The sequence below is a fragment of the Toxotes jaculatrix genome, chromosome 17, assembly GCF_017976425.1.
Source record: "Toxotes jaculatrix isolate fToxJac2 chromosome 17, fToxJac2.pri, whole genome shotgun sequence".
In the NCBI taxonomy this organism is placed as follows: Eukaryota; Metazoa; Chordata; class Actinopteri; family Toxotidae; genus Toxotes; species Toxotes jaculatrix.
In genome coordinates, this window is record NC_054410.1 from 11,140,666 (window position 1) to 11,165,972 (window position 25,307).

Below are 25,307 nucleotides of genomic sequence, written 5' to 3' on the forward strand. Positions count from 1 at the left end.
TGAAGGACATGGATCCTTGCCAACACATTTCATACATAGCGCATATCTTACAAGTGCAGCTGAGAATTAGAGATAGGGGACACTCGCCCCTCACTGCCCACCCTACCATCTGCCCGCCTGGGGCTGGGGGCTCTGTGGCTTAGCTTCCACATTACCAGGCATGACAGCGCTGCCCTCAATCAACCTCTCATGCGCACCTTCTCCTCTCTTTTCTTCTCTTCTCCCTTACAATTTTAATGACAGGAGTATGTTGGTGTGAAACTTGCTTCTCCTTAATGTCAGTGTAAATGAGAGATTACTGCCCTTTAACAGCAGCAAAGAGGGGGGACATTATTTTACTCTCGCCGTCTAATTTGGGTCTTGCTCGGAGGGGACTGCAAGGCCAGCAAAGGTTAGGTCTCGGCAAATGGTGTGTGTGTCTGCAAATGCTGGTAAATGTGTGTCAGTGTGTGGCTGAGTGTCTCAGTGGAGGTTACAGGTCTCCGAGTGGATATAATTAGAAACTTCCGTGCAGCTTTTAGAAAAATAGTCAGCTTCCCCTTGCTTGTTTTCCTTTCACCATTTATCTCTCTTCTCTGGTGACACGATCAGGGAGTTAACCACCATGTCCATCTTTGTGTCTCAACTTGCCCCCGTTTTTCTCTGCTGGTGTAAGTCTCACATCCTGTTCCCCATTAGCCAAATAAAACAGTGGGACTGGATAAAACACATGGAGGGGAATCCCTCGAATCAGCATGCATGAAGCTTCACAGATCCTCTCCTTTCCTAAGAGGAATGAGGAATGAAGGGAGATGAAACAACTGCCGAGCGGTTGTTTAGAAGTCATTTAATTGCTTAAACTTAGATATGTCAACAAAGACAGTCAAACAGCAAGAAATTCTAGCACGCAGTTTGGCACCACTTTTTGCTTAAATTAGTCATTTCCTCAGGTCATGTGTCTGAAGTTGAGTAGTAGTTTGGGAGCAGTCTGTTTTATACATCATCACTGTTCTTTCTAAGATGTGAAGATACTGTACATCAGGTCACTCCTACCAACATGAAAGCCCCTGTGCATTTAGGAATGACAGTTATTAGTAGAAAGCTGTTGGCAGATAACTAAGAGAGACTTCTCCAGTGCCTTTCATCCTCCTACAGTCTGCTATAAATAATGGCAGGTTACTAAGGATAGGCTGAGTGACTCATACAACTTCTCCTTGCTGCCACTGGCCTGCCTCTTCTCTTATAGCTGTCACAGAGGGCTTAGCACACACACACACACATGCATGTATAGCTTCACATTGTTTTATGTTGTCTGAGCCACATGTGAGGGCTGCAACAAGCTACAGAGCAACAGTTAGCTCCTGACACCCGCTGATGTAAAATATCCCCACAGCTTCTTACACAGAAGAGAAAGGATGTTTTCCCTTCTCTACTTAGCTTTGTGTTGCACCTTAATACAGCTAATTAAACATTTTAATCAAGGTTAGCACTCTATTGATCTCAATCCGTGCTAAGGGGGGGGTGGGGGGGTTCGTGTTAACTACACTACACTGATTATTCCTGCTCCGCTAGAGCTGTCACTCACCCTCCCAATGATCCCATCAGCTCTCCCTCCTGCCACTGTCAAAACAGCAGACCAGTTAAAACAATGAGTTGAAGCCATCCCGGACTTATAATTAATCTCTTGTCGACTTCTATTGACATGTCCACTCTTTGATTAAATAATTACCTAAGTGCCATAAGCCTCAGTGATTGAGTCATAATCCTGAATAAGCTGTAACCAACTATGGTAACCTCCTTCGCTACGATTAGCTCATCGTTTGCTCGGCTGCCAGAGCAGCAGCCCCCCCATCTGTTATGCTCTGGTTCTGTGACAGCAGTTTTGGGTTTTGGGTGTTTGTGGAGCCTGGTAACAGGTTCTCATTTGACTCCTGGTACAGTTAGAGTGTGTGCAGGTACAGACACGTGCACACACATATGCCCATGTATGCAAATACATTCACACGCATGTCTGCACATTCTGACAAGTGCATTTTCTCACATTATACTTCTGCGCTAACCCACACACAACAAACCACACACACCACCCTCCACACACACAAACAAACACACTCGCAAACACACACACATGCATGTTTGCCCACCTGCCCACCCAGCACTCCCACAGCTCACACATAAACAGCCTGGCATCTGTCACAGGGGGGTCACACATACGCACACACGCAAACACAAGCACACCCAGGCACACAAACACAGTCCTGTTGTCTGCAGCGAGCGTACCCTTTTGACCCTTTGACAGGTACACGGAGGATCTCAAAGTGAGAGGAGAAGCCTCAGAGCAGGTCTACAAGTCAGAGATGTGCCCTCTCCATAGGTAGCTGTCGAACTGCTCAGGGCTCCAGGGGACGGCAGTGCCTCTCCCAGGAAGCCATAACTCTCCTCTCAGGAAGTGAGGTGTGTCTGGTGCGTTATCTACATCTGTCTGGGTGAGAAGCAGGAGGACAAGAGGTCAGACAAGAATGGGACCACTTACATCATGTTTTATGTATGACGTGTGGCATGTGTTTGAATATTTACATGTGTCTGAAGGTGATGCAAATAGAGAGGAAAAAAGCGAGAGGAAGTTCGGAGAACTGTGCTCCCTTTGTCAACAAAGACTCTCTGTAAACACTTGAGCATGATGCAATTCCAGAGCGGGACTGGTAACACCCACGGCGCATATCATCTATTGATCAGAGCTCCACCTGCATTTATTAAGGTTTTCAAAATCAGTGATCAAGTCCCCATTGAGTATTCAATTAACTGTGTTCTGAAAACTGATTTCCTACTCAGTAAGACTTGGTAAACAGATTTTCAGAAATATTTTAACATTAATATTTTTTTGCATTGGGTCATTTAAGTTTCTTTTCCCCCATTTTATCATATCCTTAAACAACAGCTGTGACCTTCAAATGTGAACACTGATTTCAACACTCAACACTCCTCCTTTCCTCCATACCTATTCCCTCTGGTCCTAGGTATGTTGAATGACCCCTGAAATAACACGTTTGAAGAATATAAATGATCAGCCCCCACAAAGTCAAGTTAAAAGCTCTGGGGGTGATCCATGTGAACTCTTAGAACACTCCCAGGCATATAATTAAAAGGTAGTTTCTAATTTCTATGAGAGTAAATTAGCGCCTCAGCTTCATTGTTAAATCATGGCTGGTGGCACATAGCCTGGGGAGATGGATTGAATGGATCAGAGAGGGCTGGACAGTCACTGGATAATTTTGACAATGGGGTTTGGGGGTATCATCCATCACTCAAGTGCTTACATGAAAGTTTTGACAGGTAGAGGTCATGGCAATGTGGCAGGAGCCAACAGAGATGGATGCCTTTAATTTGGGTAATGAAGAGTTAACCATCTTGGGAGAGCAAGAAGAGCGTTAAATGGGAGAGCCACCCGCCATTAAAAGAAAGTCTTATTTAATTCCTCCAACCCTAATGAAAGACATCGAAACACAATCCTTGATTGACAATGAGGCCCCAGCTGTAATTCCCTGCAGACAGTTCACTTAAGTTCCCTCCCTTGTTAATCTCAAATATAATGAATTGCAAAACTAAGGTTAAATGTGGCAGCGTGAATTCATTATCACTAATACATTAGACCATAAGATGATTTACAGTGCGGTCTCTCTCTTATTTTCATTAACGGTGAATGGCTTTGATTTAGCTGAGATTCCGCTGGCCTGTTCATCCTCACCATCAATCTCACTAGCTTGGTCATTGTCCTCCTTTATATCTGACCTCTTCACTTGAGAATGAAGCAAAGAATGAAAATATGTAGGAGCAGACAACCTGGTGAAAAAATTATTATTCTGCTTTTTAGTGTGAGTACAAGACCCCTCTTTATCGCTTCCTCGGAAATTATATTCATCCTGAGCTGTCATTCAACTTCATCCTTGACCCTGGTCTTATTGTTGCAGGCTTAATGGTGGTGCTTTCGCCAAGATAACAGTTAATGCCCCACTGTCTACCAGCAAGGGCCTGCAAAGACTATCTCGCACTAAAACACCAGGGACCCTATCTGCATACTGAGCTGATAGTTATATGGACATTCAAAATGCATGTACATGTTCCCCTATCATTCATTAACCAACAGAAAGGTATCTGAAATGCATGTTTCTTTCCAAGGTATAATTCTAATGCGTCAACTACAGAGTACATTGAACATGGCATAACATTGCGGGCACTCTGTGGTTTGGGCAACACTCCCTGTCTTTTCATATTAATGCTCGGAGGAATGTCATACATAAATCAGCCTATTAAGGTTACACACCCGCAAGCAACATGGTGTATGCCCAATTTGCCTCACTGCAAATTGCATATATGCATTGACTTCCTGTATCGCCGTTTGCTTTCTGAAATGTGAAATCAGTGTATGTACATTTGCACATATGCATGCAAGTGTCAGTCTTATGGGCGCGAGTAAGCACATGTGCATGCGACCGTGTGCTCAAATCCGCACAACTGTTGTGCATAAATGTGACAAATTGTAACAGTGCAGTAAGTAGAAGCCTCAGCAGCTACAGTGAGTGACAGGAAGGTTATGGGCTCCTAATGACAGGGTTTTAAAGCTATAGCTACTGCTAATTGGGGTGACGTGTCCATCCCGTGTCCCCCTGAAGACATGTCTAGCTACCAGGGATTAGCCATGATTAAGGTACTGGTCTTCCTAGTGCTTTAAGACCTTTCACAGTATTTATCCGCAATGGTCAGATTACTCCAGTGATGGACAGATAGAGATCACAGGGGTTGAGATATATCTAGACAGTTAGTTTGAAGCCTATTAAAGCCACCTTCGATAGTGTGGCTTTGAAAGTTACATATATCACCAGGCGTGATATGAGATGGTGCACTATATCCTGCAGACAGAAAGCCAATGATTTATTTATGCAATCAGCTTGTTATATAGAAGTAGTTCAAAAATAATGCCTCGGGATATTTCACATTTCTTGTTAAAATAAAAATGGAGGCAGCTTTTACACAAAGCACAATTACAGAGTGTAAAATCATTATGTTCTGTTGGCAAACAATTTAGTCTAGCATCACACTAAGTATGCTATAATGGTTCTCCCCAATTAACAAGACACTAATTATGTGTTGCTTCCTCTACAGGTTTATCGAGAGCTCAGTGTTTTATGTGCTGCCCTTTTCTACTTCAAATACGTCTGTGGAAAAAATGCTATATTACTTGCTATTGATATGAAAGCACAATCTCAAGTCTTTATGGCAATAGTTACACTGTTCTTAAGGGGAATAAAAACTCCCGAAGTGAAAAATGAGAAACAAGTTTCCGCCTAAACATGAAGCATGAATATTTATTGAATGTAGATTTTTACGGCTACTTTTCACCAGGAAAACTCTGGGCACCAACTGTGAGCCTCTTAGGTCATTGTACTACTAAACACTGCAATGGTCGCAGCAAACTCATTTCCAAGAAAAACACATTCACATTTAAACTATTTCTGCTAGTCGGGGGGTTAGAAGTGATCAAAAGTGCTAAGCCTTATTCTCTTTTCCCTGTTAGGCCATGTCTGTTCCACAGGAACCTCTCATGTGTTTTCATTTGTGAAGAAGGCTGCGAATTTAAAGGGAGCAGGAAACTCTACCTTGTTAAAATGAATTGTCATGTATGCTTGACAGACACTCATAATGAGATTAGTGTAGGGACGTATCAAAGAGGAAATGTTGGAAATAAGAGAAGAGCTAATCCGCTCACACTTTTATGACTAAATTCATTTTTTTTCTCCGTGGTTTCTTGAAACTTTGCTTTCCTGTTCATTATCTGAATTGTCTTACAGCTCTCATCTTGTAATCCTGAGCTCCTCTACTGACGCTAGAACTCGGTTTAAAAAGACCTCCTGAGACTGGAATAATAAATGCCAGATTTTGTGTTGACGATATCAGATTTATATTCATATTTTATATGCTGATATAAAGCCTGCTTCATTTTGTTTTTTGAAAAGTAAATTACTTCCACACATTAACATAATCAGTAAAGAAAATCATACATACATATTAACATAATCAGTGTCTAATCACGGTGCTATATGCAATCAAGAGTGAGAGGTTGTGACTATTGACACATACAACAATGTCTAACACTTGATTTGAAGTGCTGAATATTTTTACAATAATCAAGAACTTCCAAAAGCCAGATCTTGAACTTGCTCACCAGATAAAGACATGAGAAGACTCTGATGAAAGTGCCAAGCTCTGCCACACCTGAGTTGGTGTGTGACTGTGATTTGACACACTCATTACCAAACCTTCTATTATTGATTTCTAGATAGTTGTTAAACACTATCCCATGCACACAGCTTAGCCTTTCCATATCCCTAAGTCTCCTCCAACGACCTTTACTGTTAAGATAGAGATAGCTCTCGGTGCATACAGAGGGATGTGGAGGATTTGCAAAAGAGGACATTTATGAAAATCTTTCTTGAAGCCTGTCTAAGAAATCCTTAAGAGACATGAAGGAAAGGGCAGTGAGTCGGTATATGGAGAGGACATACTGAGGCTCTGATATGGATGGAATGCAGGGGAAAATACCAGTCTATATGTGCATATGTAATGCAAAGTAAAAAGGAAGTCACAGGACTCTATTGAAGTTTTCCCCTTTTCTGTGGCACCATTGGTGTCTCCAGACATACACTCAGAACATAAATACATTTGAGGAAAAATTTACTTGTGATTCAGTCAGTGTATTAAGGTTGATATTGAAGTGACCTTCTCGATAGACTTTAGTTGGTATTTGAAAGGAGTTCAAATCTACATACAAGACAATACATTGTCTAATACCAGTTCTCGTATTTACGTCAAAATGAATGAGTGAATGTGAATGAATGAGGGCGGAAAAAAAGCTAGAGGCTATTCTGTCTGATTTCAAAATGGTGTGCAACAACACCAGAGCTGGCCCCACAACTGGAAAAAAAAAACTAGAAGTATGTTTTCATTCTGGCCCACATGATTATGATTATGTTTACAAAGTTGTGCAGTGTTTACTTGGGCTGTTTTATCGTCATGCTGGAATGACACATCCTTTACATCTTTTTTTCTTTTTAGACTTGCTGGTTTTTGACTGAATAAAGCTGTTGAGGATACAAATGATATCGCCTTCAGTTTTAGGTGGTTATTTGTCACATTATGTGGTTTGAGGGATTGATTTCCTCCCTCCCACTACATTGATGAAACCCCTGCTGGGGGGTTCCTCTGGGAATTCATCTTGTGCTGATAACTTTGAGCTATCTTATCTGCTCACTGTTCAAACAAGAATGAATGCTCAGATTTGCTTCAGGTGTTTGTCTCTCCATGGGTCCATTTCTTCTTGTTTTTGTTTTCAAGGTTAAGGCCTGATTGATGTGGCTGATTTTCGCAATGCTGTTTTTGTCCAGCCATGTTGAAAGCTTGTGACTAAAACCCTTTCATTCATTTGTTGCAAAAATAAAACACAAGGGACGATTGACATGTAAGCCATGGTATTCTTGCATTAGTATGTATAATATACACTCTTTGTGTTAGATATGATTTCAACAGATCTGATAGAATTAAAGGATAAAAACTTCTTTTCGGAAATTCCCTTTGAAAATTAATTTCTGTGATTGTTCACAAGCATAAAAACGTATCAGATTGTAATGGCAGTAAAGTAAACATGAGCATGCACAGAGCTCAATGTGTGACCGGTGCACTACCTTTTGAGTTAAAGCTGTCATTGTGCGATCTTTATTTTAGTATAAGACACTTTACAGTAATCAATTAACCTCAAACATCAAGAGAAGGAAGGTGAGGAAGCCATCAACAGAAAAATAAAAACCAATAGTCCCTGACTTTAATTCTCAGCTATCCCACCTACTAATTATAAAACCTTAAGGACCTAACACAATGCTGCCTGAGATTTGTCCACGGGGCATGGATTCTCAATTTGTCATGCTGCTTTGAACTGTCACTATTCAACTGGTGGTGCAAAGATCATAAACCAGTAAAACTTCAGAGCACAGGATGCGACTGAGGGTGACTAAGCACAGCGGAGGCCCCTCACCAGTCTTTACACAGACTGGCTTGTAGTCAACACTATCTTATCTCGTGAGGGGGCAAGTCTGGGCTGGCCAGCAGGGAAGCAGAGCAGCAGAGCAGCACAGCTTCAGTGGGAAAAGTCCCACACTTCTTCCAAATAAACTGCTTAGGGAAAACGTGATCAACAGATCTATTTCTCTAAGACTGATGGTGTTTTGGCTTTATGTTTGACTGCAGCAACTAAATTAAATTGATGAACTATTCTACTGCTAAACACCGATTATAAACTCCTCATTTTGTAATTTCTTATGGTAATGATGTGTAGTTTTCATCTAGCTTGTATTAACATGGTGGTAATAACTTTATGTTGGATTGTCATGCATCATGTTTCACAGTTGCACAAATGAAACTTTCCCTTGCTTATTCTGTAGTCTCCACCAGTATGAGAGAGAGCAAGACCTGACCTGCAGCCATACAATCCATCAGCATTAGTCCTACACAGTCTCCAGACTAAACACACTCTCATTACAGTGGCTGTGAGTGCCTCGAGGGCTCTTCCTCCACACAAGTTTATTAACACAAGGCACAATGTACAGTGCAAAACTAGGTACACTGGACTCTTACAGTAAACACCGCTTCGATGCTGCTGGTATATAATTAAAGGATTTAGATGGCCGGAGCTTATGGGGAATGACATGGCAATATGATTACTGTAGAACATACTGTACTGTGTAAGCCAGAGTTTCACCATGATGATGTCATCTCCTTCAGGCTATAGTGGATTCCCGTTGCTTTGTGAGGCAGCGTCTGTAGAGAAGTCTGGGAAGAGAGAGAGAGAGAGAGAGAGAGGGGAAAAGAGAGGAACTGAGACAGGAAACTCTTCACGCTTTCTTACAGAATTCAAACAGTTGTCACCTGTACAGACACTGGCTAAATGTAACCAGCTAATAAAAATCTTATTCACATATCTCACATTCCTGACTGCGATAATTGCCTTAGCCGCACAGTATTTAGTTACAAATTTCCTTGTGTCCTACACCCACACTGGCCCTCTTGGCTTACATTGGCTATGCTCAGACTTTATAGTCTCCCTCGGGGTTTAGCGCATGCTGAAGTGGCTGGGTGAATATTTACTGTTGATGGTGCTGAATTTGGTTATATCATCAGTGGTGGAGGCAGTATGCAGATCCTTCACTTGAAAATAAGGAGTATAATCAGCAAACTGTAATTAAAGTATCAAAATTAATGTGCTGATTGTCCTGAATGCTGAGTGCTATATTATTATATGTACTATATTATAGTATTGGACCAAAATTTGGTCAGTTAAGCTACGTAGCTTGCTGTTTTTGTTAATCTGTGTGAGCAGAAACTTGCTACTTAGTTACTTTCCACCACTGAGAATCCTAAGAAATTCAGCAATGTTACTTTTACTCAGACATCAGTTCTCATTTCCTCTCTTTCTAGCTGTGGTTAATGTGCAACAACACAAAGCTTGTGTGCAGCTTTTGGATTTTGGTGCTACAACATTCAGTGCACCAGATGTATAGTCTGACTTCAGAATAATGGTTGCTCCTTTTAAATAAGTAGAGGGTTGTACGAGTGTACACAAAGTACCAGCATCTATGGCTTCTGATTGTATTTGCGTGTCCCTGTGACAAACATTCCAACACAGTACTCAAGCATCAGCCGTTTACATTCACGACAAGATACTCCAGTCTCAAGTATCCGCTAAGCATCAGACCTTGAGAGACAGAGACCACATCAAGGAGGTCAACAAAGAACCTGACACCCTGGAGATACATTTGCATTGAGTCGAGAATGTAAAACAACAACAAGGCATAAAATGGCCTCAGAGGCACCAAACACTTGTGGTGAAACAACAACCTCCAAACTGCTGTGAGATCCTCCTTGTTGTCAAAGCTCTTCTTATCTTGAAAGACGAGGAAGACAAGTATGATCCTTGAGGAATGAGACCTTAGCGACAGGCAGCCAGTGAGACGAATTCTGCTGCAGCTGACATAGCTCGTTTTAGTATCATCTCACAAGTTAAGACAACAAAATGGGTTGCAGTAACTGGCAACGGACGCACAAACCATAAATCTTCAGATATATAAGCTGATATTAGGTTTCACCTCTAGCCACAGCCTGGATAGAGAGGAGTTTAGGTCTGTATGGAAAGAGACAAGAGTGGATTTACCTTGTACTTGCAAACTGATGGAACTTGTTACATACATGCTCTGCATAGCAGGAGATTACCATTAAGTGACTCTGCTATATGGGCTAGAAAAACACCAATTCATGGCGTGGCAATAAACATTGTAACCTGAGTACACAGGATACTCAAGAATGTGTCTGTCAAGTGAAAAGTTAATTTGCGTTTTTATGTGCTACCAAAACACCCCTCCCCACCCCTCCACCCCCCTTTCCTTTACCCATTGTGAAACCATCAGATAGTGGCTTCCAGAAGTCCACACCTGTCTTAGGGCTATGCAGAGGAGATGGATCCATACATTTTGAGCATCAGATAGCCTCTAGCCAGGGTTAGTATTGATCTAACGCTTCACTGGCCCTTTGTGAGAGCAGCAGCTGCTTTGGGGGGCTTTTAGATAAGCAATGCAAAGGGAATTGTTTCTCCTGAAACCCTCTTTCAATGTTTGTACATGAAAACCATCACTTAATTCAACACTCCATCGCTCTGGAATAAAATGTCCTCTCCCTTGACATGTAAAATAAGCATTAAAACATCTGCCTTTGGGGTATTGGAAAGCGTATGGTATTAGAAATCACACAGTGATAATGCAGCTCTCTGGATTTTCACTGTTTAATCATATGTAATCTCTAGAGTGAAAATGAAATGAAAACACAACATGTTCCAGTATCCCACAACTCTCTCTCTCTCTCCTCTTCACTCTGATCACCAGTCACTGAGTGAGGCAGTCAGGGTGGGGCGGGGGTGGGGGGCGTATATTACTGGTGCATCTGTGTGAGGCTGGCATGGCGATGAGACCCTCCCTAAGATGACTCATAGGCTGTATGGGCTGACACCAGCACCTCATTCACAGCCAATAATGAGCCATGCTAATGAGCAGGACAGCCACCCTGCATGCTCATCATTAAGCAGTCTTGTGATTCATGTCCAGTATGAACCCATCATATAAAGAGATAAGGCTGGCTGGAGCGGGCTGGGATGAGATATGAATAGACAAGGGACAAATAGTAAGAAAGGTTCAAGCACTGTGCTGCAGGTAGCTCTATGACTTTATATGATATGACTGATCAATATTTTTTAAATGTTTTTATTGAGGGATAAGTACATTTTAAGCAAATTAGGACACAAAATACACAGTGATTCAGCTTGTGTCTACCCATTTGGAATTTTCAAGAATTACACTCAGATATGCAGTGAATATGTACTTGCAAATTGTACCTAGATGTGATACCATGCTATCAGTTCATTTAAAATAATCTTTTACCCACGTCTGCACTGATCAGAAGATCAAATACCACTCAGATGAATCCATCCTGAAAAAAAAAACACTGACAGTAAAACATGCATGTGCATGCGCCAACCTCCTGAGACTCCTGCTCCGACACATATATCTGATAAGGCTTAATCAGCACAGGGTGGTCATGATAAAGCATTTCAGCCCTATCTCTGTCTGAGAGAGACACAGACAGAGGGTTGCCTCTCTTCTCCAAGGATGGAAAGGCAAGAGCCCCTCTATCTCTCAGCATTTCTCTCCCTTAGACTGCCTCAGTCTCCTTAGCTTTGTCTTCTTTCCCACTGTGTGCCTCTTTTTCTTTTTCCTTCTCCCTGCTATCCTCTCTTTGCCTTTCTAGCTGCCTCTCTCTGTATCAGTAGAGACACTTCTTAAGCCCCAGCTGGGGAAAATACGGTGGCTGGGTGGGGGGAGGGTTTCAAAAGGGTAAGTGATTGCCCTCTAGGGGACGAAGCAGAGAGAAAAAAGCAGGACGCCTTATCGCCCCAGCCTCCAATAGCACTGCTGGCTACCACCCAGAGCCGGCGGGGAGGAGGGCGGAGGGGGTGCAGGAGACGCCAGCTAGATGCTACACTGCCTCTTGACACAGCAAACTCAGCAGGGAGCCTTCCATCCATGCCTGGCTCTATGGGCTCAACTCAGGGCTGCACAGCCAAATGTTGCCATCTGAATGAGTGTTGCTGCTTTGCATACATGCTTTATACTGTACCAAATGGAAATCATAGCATGTGCTTGAACTTACTTTTTGATTCTGAATTTTAAGTGAGAAATCTTTTTTTTTTTTTTTTTTACATAGTAGTGTTATCATAATTACTTAAATTACTTGTGTGTGTGTGTGTGTGTGTGTGTGTGTGTGTGTGTGTGTGTGTGTGTGTGTGTGTGTGTGCATTAATGTTTCCTTAAAGAAAAATCCTTATCAGTGAAGGTATATGGGATGGTGCTGATGTGTTTTGGGAGCTCGCACACTATAAACAAGCGCTAAAAAGCAGAATGTACTACTGACCTATTTCCCTCATTCAAATGCGGATATGGAAACAAACAGGAAAGAAACCATGCCAAACAAAAAAAAAGAAAAAAAAAATATAACACTTGGCTACTCAGAGTTAAGTGTGAAATGCATGAGGTTATACTAAAGTTAATGATAGCATCGAGTCTTCCTCTAAAGCCATTACCAGCTGCTAAAATGTATCCTTCTACGGCAGGCAGTCAGGCAGGCGGGCGCACCGACGCATCCAGGCGCCTGCAACAGTGTCCAAGCGCCACCTTCAGTATCCAACCTAAGGCAGGAGGGGGCGAAAAAAAAAAAAAGCAAATAATAACACAGCCTACATCTTTTCCTCCAGACACATCTGCAAAACGAGTAGATGTCTGCCTGGAGAAAAACCTCTCCTGTTACGTGTTTTGTTTCTTCACTCTTAAAATAAGAAAATATACTTTAGTCTTATGTGCGCTTTGGTGTATGATGTTCATCTCAGGAGCGCATAGCGCTAACTGTGTGTTTAATATGCCTGTCTCGCCCGGCGTGTTGCCCCAGACACTGTGTACCACAAATCCCCACCTCCACTCCAATGAGAGCTCGGGAGGGAGGAATAAAAGGGTTAAGGGGAGTCTTGGATGGAGTCTGCAGGGCGGAGTGGAAGGGACGTGATTGGATGGCTGTGCGTGACGCAGGCGAAAAAAGAGAAGCGATAACTAGTTAAGAAGGCAGTTTGTAACTCTGGAAAAAGAGTGCAGAGCTTGAGACACACATTACGCAGAGGACGTGTACAAACCGGCGCAAACACAGAGAGCTGAGAGGTCTTGGCAGTGTGGGGCTGTTAGACACTGCAGCGTCCGGACACAAAGTGACTTGGAACAGAGGACAATGGTGCAGCACACAGACAACAGCGAGACGGACGGGAGCATGTCCAGGGAGGCTACCGATTCGGAGGAGAGTGAATTTATGGCATGCAGCCCCGTAGCGATAAACCCGGACTGGTGCAAGACAGCCACCGGTCACATCAAGAGACCCATGAATGCTTTTATGGTCTGGTCCAAAATCGAGAGGAGAAAGATCATGGAGCAGTCGCCGGACATGCACAACGCAGAGATTTCCAAGCGCCTAGGGAAGAGATGGAAGATGCTCAAGGACAGCGAAAAGATCCCGTTTATCAGAGAAGCCGAGAGGCTGCGGTTAAAACACATGGCTGACTACCCCGACTACAAGTACAGACCCAAGAAAAAACCAAAGCTCGACAGTTCAAAATCATCAGCACCGTCTCCGGAGAAGTGCGGTAAAATAACAAAGACTCCCAGCAAGAAGTGTTCAAAGATAAAGACTAAGAGCGGCTCCAAGTCCTCTCACGGCTACGGAGAGGACTGTGTGTTTCCCAGCTTAAAAGTTACAAAGACTGTGAAAAGTGAGCTCACCGATGAGGACGACGATGACGACTACGAAGAGGACTACCGGATGGGGATTAAGCCGGGGGACGAGGAGCGCCTGAGGCCGTACAATGTAGCCAAAGTTCCCGCGAGCCCAACTTTGAGCTCCTCGGCCGAGTCCGAGGGCACGAGCATGTACGAAGAAGTGCGGAACAACAACAGACTGTTTTACAATATCAAAAACATTACCAAGCAGAGCACATTGCACGCTGCTTCCGTCTCACCAGCATCCTCCAGGTCGGTCTCCACATCCTCCTCCTCCTCCTCCAGCAGCAGCTCCTCTTCCGGCGAGGACGCGGACGATTTGCTGTTTGACTTTAGTTTAAATTTCGCCCCCAGCGCCCCAGGCTCGGAGCTGGGCAACCCCAATTCAGGAAACCTCTCCCTGTCTCTTGTGGATAAGGACCTGGACTCTTTCAGCGAGGGCAGCCTGGGCTCTCACTTTGAATTCCCAGACTATTGCACGCCAGAACTCAGTGAGATGATTGCCGGGGACTGGCTGGAGGCGAACTTTTCCGACCTGGTCTTCACATACTGAATTGAGAAAAAAAAAGTTCCTTTAGTAATAACAGAGAAGGGAGAAATGAAATTATATATGTGTCCTGGTCAAGTTGTCCCTAGCCCTGCCTCCTGTGGGTTTTCAGAAGGGTCCTGGAGGGAGGTTGAGGACCAGGAGGCGAGGTGAGGTTTGAGGAATGAGATGCTTATGAAGCTGGTAGCAAAAAAAAGAGAGAGGAAAAAAAGAAAGAAAAAAGCAAAGTCTGCAGACGTTTTTTTCTGGCAGCATGACAGGGTTTTATGGATTTTTTCCCCCGTAGGTCTGCATTTACTGTTCAGCTTAAACGGACCACAAAGGGAAAAATACGTGAACTTCTATGCATCTTATCCTCTTAAAAACAAAAAACTGCAGGGAGCTGAAAACGGACTGTGGACTGACTCAAAGCAAATCTGTGAACTGACAATTGTTCAGGATGTTACTTTACAACGGTTTATGTAATTTCTAAATGCCGCAAATGTTTGTTTGTTTTTTTTGTAACTGATTCCGTTTACCTCCTGGTTTGGAAAATTAAGCAGCCTAAACCTCTGCAGAATACAGGTGTGGAGGAAACATTTTGATACATAACAGACCTCATCTTTTTAAAAGAAAAGTAAGATATTTTCAGGCATATTTTTGTACAGTTAAAAGGGAATGTTCTTACTGTGCTTTCAGTGAGTTTCAGGCACTTCTTCCCTTTATCATTTGTTTTTAGCATGCAAGGGAGTCCTGGTTTTAAGGATTAAGTTAAATTAAAACTTGCATCAAAAATGCCTTGTGATTTTAAACTAGGTTTTGTACAGTTGTAGAGCAGATTTGTTGAGTATTTGTAGACGATACAATGGCATCATGGGGAACACATACCTCAGAGCTGGAACTAGTTTCAAGATTGTATATGTACTGTAATATAGTAAAGTTAGGAGTTTATGTATATCATACTCGTGATATGTGGATGGGTCCCAATCGCAGGTGTGAAACTGGATTTTGGTATTTTTTATGGCACATACTGTTTTTCCCCCCTCTCATTTTTTTGTGCAATATATACTCTTAAGATACAGACCATCAACAATTGTAGCAAGTGATGGAAAAACAGACTTGTGCACTGTCAACATCATTTCATGTTATGATGCTGAAGCCTGTCCAGGCAGAAAAATAAACAAATCAGCTGGAACTGATACAAAACAATTTAATATGGCCTCATGGTGTGATGCATACTACAGAAACAGATGAATATCACAATTTGAATGTTATTTGACACATAAGATTGGGTAATGGGAACACCTGACACCAAAACAGTACGAATCTGACTGAAAATTGGGCAAGAAAAAGAGTTCTGCAAAAGGGCATAGTCTGATAGAGTGGTGGTCTGGCATTAGTTTAACAAGCAAGCAAAAAAGAACATTCCATAGTCCTGTTTCATGAAATGAAACTTTATTTTAAAACTGAAGACTGCCTTCTTTTTTTAAAACATTAACCATAAACCTGTATTTTTTATTTCTTGCACTTAAAAAAGCAGATATTGTTTATTTTTATGTGGGTCGTACATATGAAGTCTGTTTGATAAAAGGTTTTGGAATATGACCTAATTATATGCCAAGACATTTTGTTGGAAGTTCTAGGCAGTAGTTACTTCACATTCCAAGTGTGAATCTGTCTTTGACTCATCTTTTAATAAATAAGTACCTACCACCATCGACTGTCCTTTCAGTTTGTGAATATATGTACACAAATGTGTTATTTGTTGCGTTTGAAAAGGATGTGATGACAGAATGATGCCTATTTTGTATATAGGCGGATACTCTGAAATGGATGGGCTCAAACTAACATGTGAATTCACATTTAATAAAAAGGAAAAAAGGAAAACTTGTAAACTGCAGTGTTGAGGTGCTTTACTGTTTCGAATGTGCCGTTTGTCGCTGAACTTTCTTTCCCCAACAGCCCTCTAAAAATGGACACTGCAGCTTTAAGAAATTGAATTGCCCGCTTGCGTGCGCTGAGCGATGTGATTGGTGGGCTTGGTGGTCCCCTTGGAGACGGAGCTGGAAACAGGAGCCGCTCCTCTCAGTGTGTGGGAGCTCTCAGTCTGTCTGGCTTCCATTCAGAAAAGTAGCACTCTGTCCAGCACAGAACGGCTTGAGAGCTGTGCGAACAGAGGGCTGAAAAAAAATATCTAAATGTGACATATGTTCAGTCAGGGATAAACAATGGCATGTATTCCAAGCAGATACTGTTTAATCTCTGGGAAATATGGGGGGACTTTTACGGAAACATAATTCATATGTGAAAGTAAACTCAAAAAGGGCCAGAGTCCACTAATCCTTCATAATGTCAGTAGTACATGTGTATATGGGGATCAGGGGTAGTAGGTCAGAGTGATCAGTGAAGATGGTTTAAAATAATTGGTTGGTGGTTGTCAGTTGCAGTCCTTGAGTACCACAGCTCTTCTTACCACTTAATGCCTGATTTTCACCTGGGATTTCGGATAAATAAAAGCAAATTGCTGGACAGAAAACCAGCAGGGATGCAGATGATGAGGACTAAATAAATCTAAAGACAAACATAAACAGAAGTGAGTAAAATCAGACGATATATGTCTCGCATAGACTAATATAATTGTGCTACTGCTTGATTGTGCATCACTAAAGCTGATCGTGTTGTGGCTCAGACTGATACAGTAGCTACAGTCATAACTGTTGCCACCGGATCAGTACGTTAGTCCTCGATGTGGCAGTTGTTCATTAGAAAGATGAACAACAATAGTGCAAAACATCTCAGGCATATATGATGCCGTATAAAATACAACTTGTGTAAAAACATGAAGTAAAGTGGCTACAGCTTCACAGTGCTGGACAGCTGCCTCCTGTATACCTCCAGAGGACCACAGATGCAGCCTTTTGTCTCCTCTGAGGTCTGGTTAGAGAGACCCACCTTTAACAGATCATATATAAAGAAGCACAGGCCTTGGCCACTGAGAGATTTGTGTTCATTACAGCAATAGAATCTAATGATGAATATTTTCTATGCATGACTGCACAGGTACAAGCCCCCCCATTAAGTCAGTTTGCAAATCTGTAATAAAACATTTATCTAGCTATTACTTTACCTGACCTATTGGTCAAAGTTGCTAATGGGTTTTAGGGCTATTCCCAATAGAATCTCAACATTGATTTTGTGTTCCTCTGAAATATCTGCTCAGGGCTAATGCCACTGGTACATGTTGAAATGAAATTAGTGACCCGTTGAAATTTCCTTCTATTTCCTCCTTAAATAAATAAATGGAAATCTAGAATGCTCAGGAGACGCTGAGTGAGACACTGTCCTCCCAGGAATCCAAGCGGTGGGTGGATATTGTGGCGACAAAAGAAAGTAATTTCCAATCCCGCGAGCGTTTAAATCATTCATGTAACCCTGGATGTCACAGTCAAACGCTGTACGTGACACCTATACAAAGACCCCTGCCACAGAACTGAGGGCTTGGAGGTTTATCTCCCAATTTGCAAGTTGCTTAAAGTGGACATCTAAAATATGTCAGTGTCGTCTCAGTGCTCAAAGATAAAATTCCTCTGTGACCGGTCTCTGTCTCAGCGTACTGATGTTAAATCCAGTCATAATGCCTGTTACGATTTCCTCACATCTTTTTTTTCCCTTTTTTTTCTCCGCGGTGACTCTCACCCAGTGAGCTCAGATGCATTACATCACTGCTTTGCTTATGCCGCTGCGCAGTAAGATTCCATGTTGTGTCATCGTTGATCCACATGTGCTCTTCTTCTCCCCATGGGAGACTGTCTAATATTGCTGTGGGAATACTGATATATGCTCTCCATGCTGGAGGTTTCATAATAACAATAACAACGGCGTGTGCCTAAATTTAAACCTGTTTACTGTCTGTTAATTGACGAGGAGGCAGGATTTATGGTATCTGCTCCAGATTTGCTGTCTGAGATCAGGATGGTGTTGACACCACTCCTGTCCAAGCAGAGCCCCTCTCCTGCTCTGTTATACAAGCGTGTCATGCTGTTCGACACTGCCAGTGCTTTACAGATCCTGCAAGCTGTGTGACAGAGTATTGAAATGACACACCAGCAGTTGGTCCCCTGTGCAACAGAGAGTCCTGTGATATGATCCAAACAGGTAAAAAGCTATTTGGACCATAAATATCATTTATTATCTTATGAATCCAGATGAGAAAACTACATGTTTATTTCCGGGATGCCTGTTTACCATGAAATCTCAGATATAATGACATTATATGTCGTCATTCCTAATGTTGTGCGGTTTTCTTGCTGATAGTCAGGGAGAATTTGTCTGTAAAATTGCCTGCCTGAGCAACAGTCCAGTCGCTGTGTCCTCTGCTCCAGTCTTGGCCTGGGGCGACTCCTGCTGCTGTTGATGGCTATCCATTTGCTCTGCCCTCCCTGAGTATGGGAGGGAGGCAGAGAGGGAGCATCGGCTCCATCTGCTGCACTGATATTTACTATCCCTTCACATTTGTGAGAAGGGGGGTGGCAAAGGCCCAATTCCCTCATGGTGTTTTAGCACTCTGGCAGATACACACATGTGCGCACACATACACTGGAAGGGAGTGAATGAGAAAGAGAGAGAGAAAGAGATAAGAGGCAAATGGATAGAGCGGAAAAAAGTGCTGTTCATATGAACCAGAGTTAAACTTCAGATTTAACTTGATGTGGCCTGGATACAAAACAGGCAGTGTAACGGATAATAAGTGTGTAGCTGGAAGCAAGTAACCCGCACGGTCTGCTGCTGCCTAATTTTCCATTCACAACTTCATTGCAGGTTTTCATTATTTAGCAAAGGCAATGAGACATTGAAAAGAAGTTTGGGGGGAGCTGCTGCACTGAAAGCAGACACAGCAGGTTGTCGTGAGCAGTTTAAGCCGGCAGTGCTATAGTCTTGTCGACACAGAAACAAACAGTTCAATCACTCCTCCCCGAATCTGTTCTGACACGTGGTAAGATCTCATTGGGAGAAGGTCACTTTTTTTTGTGGGGAGCTGCTGGAGGTCGCACATCACTCATGTGAATTATCTCTTGAGAGGGCAGGAACTCGGTTTCACACCTGCTCCTCTTTTCAAAACAAACTCTGAGAATTATATTAATTGAATGGAGTCTCCTGGATGACATTTTGCAGATTTGGAGTTCAATGTGTGCTGGGCAAACATTCCGTATGCACCACTCAATGTGTGAGAGAAAATAAATTGAGCTTTTTTTTTTTCCCTCCCGTTTCAAAAATGCCACAATAATGGGCTCAGTGTAATTAGAGCCAACTTGTAATGACATCTAGCTCTGTTTAGAGTGCAATCACACAAGTTGGTTGGCCTGATTGCGGTCAGTTTAGGATTTACACAACCTTGTTTGGAATTAATTGTGACTCTGTGCTAGATATTTATCTTAGAGCTTTACAGCAGCTGCGGGAGCCCCTTGCACTTTCCAAAAAGAAAAAGGTCATGAGCCCACTATAGTGGTCCAGCGATGTCATAACATATGCAGCGTGTTTGTGGTAAATTGAAATCATGTTTAAATCCAGATTAGAATGTATGAGTGTGTTTTTTTTTTTATTAAATTACATGGATTTGGTTTAGTTTTTATCGCTTTAGATAATTCAGTAGTCCATATGTATTTCTACATGGTTGTTGACCAGATAATGTTGTTGCCCTTTAATCAAATGGAGTGGATATTAGTGTATTATTAGAGCTCAATGCTCTCTTATTGCATGTGTGTTTCTGCTGAGGAAAGTCTGTTTGGCCCTCTGCCCAGATGCATGGATTTAAAACCACAGCAGTACCCCCTCCCCCATTTTTGGAGTTGGGGATTCTGTGTTTGTGTGTGTGTGTGTGTGGCTGTTTGTCTGTGGGTTTATATAATTTCTAGTTTGTTGTTTGGCTGATGAGATGCATAAACTTAAAGTAAACTTCAGCGTAGTCCTTAACACTTTTACTGACAAATAAGTAATTCAGATGAGTGCACAGTTTGTGATCATGGCACATACAACATAGTGGTGTACTTGTGAAAAAAGCCAGTAAAGGAAAGGTGCCCTACTCTTCTGCAACTCTTCAGTTTAATGATACCAGCAACAGACATTCATGACCCCCTACTTACTCACCCCAGGATTAAGTCAGGCAGTAATCTAGATTCAAAACTGCAGCTCAAGGGGAGCCCATGCAATTTCCCCCTAAAGCTAGAGCAGAGCCAGCAGTTGGTCATTCATATGCATCTGAAATCTAATACTCTGCTGCTGTGCCCCTCAGTGGCCCCACCTTTCCTGACTCACCAGTGAACCTCACGCACTCTGACCATTATACACCCCGTGCTTCCTCCCACTCTCTCTCTATCTTTCTTGCCCTCCCCCTCTCTCCTTCTATTTGCATGTTACCCAGGTTACACTGTCAGGGTACCCCCTCACAGTTAGACTCGACGCAGGGTCTCATTTGATAGTCTTTGCTGCTTCAGTAAATAATTAGCACACTGAATCCTCTGGGGCCCTATACAGGAAGCATGGCTTGCTTACCAGGGGGGCTAAGGTTCTAACGATGCTATCCTGCAAGGTTTTTGATAGCAGGCCCCCTACCTTCTCCTCAACACAGCCAAAGTGAAAAATAAAAAAATAAAACGCACCCTACACAATTAATTTTGAATGTGAATGTAGATGAAGTTAAAGAGACTTGATTTACATTCTGAGACTAAAGACTTTTTAAGCATTAGCCTGTAATAACATGCACTGTGTGACTTCAAAGTTTGTGCTTATGAGAAAAACTGATGAGAGGAATATTCTTGAAAGCAGATGTTTTTAGGTATTTTGTAGAATTTAATGAGATTATGTTCTTCGATCAGCCAAAGTCTTATGTTTACATGCATTTCTAATCATCGAGATAATGACAAATCTTGTAACAAATTACCCTAATATATTGTGTAATGTATCATATGTTCAGTTTTATCTATAAAACAGTTATTCCAAATCATAATTTTGCAGCTCCATTTTCCTGAACTAAATTGTCATTGTGGTAAAGCAGTGCATATTTTACTAAACTAGAAGCATCAAACAATTGCCAGATGGATGCTTGACCTCACTGATTAGCAAAGGAGACACTCACACAAAGTAATACCCTCTCAGGAATGCATCTATAAAATGACAACTCCTGCCAAAAAGTCCATTAACTACATGTAGATTTTATTGGTTAGGTCCAACTATAGATCCAGAGACAACTTCAGATGTTATTATAAGAGATGAAGAGACCAAATGAAAATGTGCCAGGACCCGAGTGGGACTTAAAAAACCTCCCTCCCCCCATGCCCTCCAGTGCATGTTGAACCCCCCAAAAAAGGGCAAAACGAATCACAATGTTGAATAATTCATATGTATGCGGATGAACAATTCATATGCATCATACTGAATCTATATCCATTATGAAGAAATGTTATATTTATGAAAAATACAGCACACCAAAAGCTACACCTTAAAGACTGTCAAGGAGCAAGCAAGTAAATCAGTGTTTCTGGGAGTTATGCACACAGATGGCAGCTCCCATCTCCTCCTAACGGGATTCGTATAGGTTGGTTTTATAGGCTCCCCAGCGTTCCCATCAGGACACAGACTTTCAGGCCTAGACCAAAGGAACATGTGGCCTGGTCAAGGCGACAAGCAAGATGGTGTAGAAACACATTTTACGAGCTACTGGCACAAATGCAGCACACGCAGCCTCTGTGGGAGGCTCTGGTTGGTTGTAGATTGTTTGTAGCCGATGGTGACTGGAGCTATAGTGTCTGAAGAGATGTGACATGTAGCCCCACTCCTCACCACTGATACACACAAACAGTGTTGCCTGACACACAGACACACACAGACACACACACACACACACACACACACACAAACCATAGTCTTCTCTCTCTCCTTCTCTCCTGGCTGGTCAGAGTTATTCGTTTTGTTGAGCACCTCAGCCGCCAGCAGAGAAATGCTGTCACTGGGTCATTACAAATACCCACAGGCGGTTGAGAATGTCCTCACAGATACAGGAGACAAACGTGGGCCTGCATGCCGCTGCCTGAGTGCTGCTGTTTGATGGTGTTCTGAATGACCTACATTTCCCTTCTTCAGATATTTCATACCAGACCTGATGAAAACATGGTTCACTAATCCAAGATCCTGCAGAATAGAGTTGTTTTGTCTCATACATTAGATGAATGCAATACAGAAAAACAAGAAGACCAAGTCTATTTAATAGTGCACTCTAGTTTAGTTCTACGTAGTGTTTGTTAGACAGTTCAGAGCATATTTTTAGCTGTATCACAAATGAGTTTCTCTGAATATGAATTGAAGTTAAAGTCCAGATTGTAAAATAAAATATTGTTAACTTTAATCTCATATTTAATTTTATAACAGTGGAATCTCTTATAGATCTGTTTCTGACCATAAATTAGTAAGTAAAGTAAATAAATATATAAATAAACTACTTTGGATCCACTGTTGAGAAGCCCTGTGGAGGGCAGTGACTAACAAGAGAAGGTCCTGTTGTACTGAGCATCTCTCTGAGGTAAATGTGTATCCCTTTCGTGCACACCTCATGTATAACATATATTGAATACAGGCTTAGTCTGTATTTAATCATTCACCCCAGAATCTTGGCCAAAATACTAGGTCATTGCTGTTCACACAAGAACCAGGCTTGCAACTGTACTCCCTGCCTGTTGTGTCTGTGTGTGGCTCACCTCCGTGGCAGGATGGTTATACACTATTTTTATGGAGTGATGAGATGAGGGACACTACTGTGATCAAAAGACGGCTGCTCATTGATTTTCAAAACCACACATTATGCTGCAAATATATATCAAAGGGAAAAGCCTACATGGCCTCTGTAATATGCTCAGCATGATTTAAACATGCTAAGGCCATGTTTAAGCCTCAAGCTAACACATTTTAACTCTGAATAACAAGGTGTTACTGCCTTCATGCCTGCATATGGGAGGATCTGAGGTTAAAAATAAATAAATAAATAATAATAATAATAAATTGGCTATAGAGGGAGAGCAAGAGTAATGCAAGAAATTGTGCCACAGTGATTTGGTGAATTATTAAAGTTGCATTTACAGATTTCTTAATTTGTAAAGGTAATCCACTAATTAGCACGAGGACCAGCTGGCTGGTACAGTATAACACTGAAATACATAATCCCACTTCCAGTATTACTGTGAGCTGCAAGTTCCCTCCTCAATAAAAAAGCTCACTAATAATCCCATTAGGTCTTACTACAGAAACTATACTCTACTCATCTTTTAAGCGCCAGCCTCAACCGTGTAATTGCTGTGCATTTAAAGCAATTTGGTCAGTGGCGACAGAAACCTGCTTACTGCTGAAAAGTTAATGACACTGAAAACCAATACTATACCCCAACCACTTAGCCCTACAGTTTGACAGAATGTGTCGTTACACAGTTCCCTACTCACAAATGCATGGATTTTACATTTCCCGTGTTTGCATGCAAAAAAAAAAAAGAGAGAAAATGTTTGCCAGTTATGTCAGGTCTGGAAGTCATGGATTATTAGTCTGCAGGAGCCAAACGGATTGTGGAGACTTGTTGTCCATGAAGGTTATACCAGTAAAGAGTTGACACTGAGTGGCAGCAAAGATGTGTTCGAATTGTGTTTAAAGAGAGATACAAGGCATCAAAGTGATTGAATGGTCACAATAACAGATTTAGTTGTTTTCGTCCAATTTCAATCAGGCAGCCGGCTTGTTCCTGTCATGACAGAGTCCGCAAGCACACTGGAATTGCGTGACTGATATCTCATACACTAGATTTCTCACTTCAGCGCACCCTAGAATCCAACCTGCCCAACCCTACCACCCACACACACACACAGCCCCCCACCCCTGTTCCTGCAACTCTCATCCCCAACCCCCACCTCATCCATCCAAACTAAACCACCTTTATGGCCATGTTTCTGTAAAGTCCGCTGCCTTGATTTGCTTTGGCATTCCTGTCCTTATTCATCCAGTGGGGCTGTGAGCTGGAATAATTAAGAGAACGCCATAAGGCCCCTGCCTCCTGACAAGTGATCAACAAACAATGATTTATGAGGCCATCTTGTATCAGGGGATGACCATTGATTTAGACACACAAAGAAAATACACACACACACACACACACACACACATATGCATGAACACACACACAACTTCTGACACAGATGACCATACGCATAAATCACATCCAATGTCTCTACATTTTCAGGTGCCGTTGTTTTGTGCTGACCTATTCTATTTACCCGTCACTCACTTTAATAAACACCAAAACTCATAAGCCCACAGCTTGATATGGATTTGACGAGTGATCTGACTGGCAACATTGTGCACTGTTTAAAATCCCCTGAATGCTTGAACGAACCTTCTGCAAATCAATTTTGTCGCTCTTTTACTTCATAGATGCTGATTCCACATATTTTCTCGCTCTTGTTTTAAGTATTGATTGTCACAGAGGCCTGGAAGAAACTCAACAACGATGCAATGCCTGTGTCTTACTGTTTGAAATGAGTCTAGTATATCACTTTAGCCGTTCTGTTGTTTTGGTATGCCTAGGTAAGGTTTCTTGACAGACAACTTGCATACTGTGTTTTATTACCCCGCCAGCTGCAGGGTCATTATACATCGCTCTTCCTGTGAAATCGTAGGATCATATTTCTGTGTGTAGTGGAGAGCGGCAGCTTCAGATACTGATTAATGAGTAATGAAATGGCTTTTAGTTATTACAGGATGAAAATATTAATATGAGAGATGCTGAGTGAGAAGAAGGACGCCTTTAT

General features: G+C 42.2%; 1 protein-coding gene across 1 annotated transcript; it reads left to right on the plus strand.

Moving 5' to 3' along the window:
• Nucleotides 1-13,233: 13,233 nt before the first annotated feature.
• Nucleotides 13,234-16,313, plus strand: sox11a (SRY-box transcription factor 11a). Its single transcript, XM_041061487.1, has one exon. The coding sequence runs from the start codon at nt 13,402-13,404 to the stop codon at nt 14,494-14,496; it is 1,095 nt and encodes a 364-aa protein (XP_040917421.1). The 5' UTR covers nt 13,234-13,401; the 3' UTR covers nt 14,497-16,313.
• Nucleotides 16,314-25,307: the final 8,994 nt, after the last annotated feature.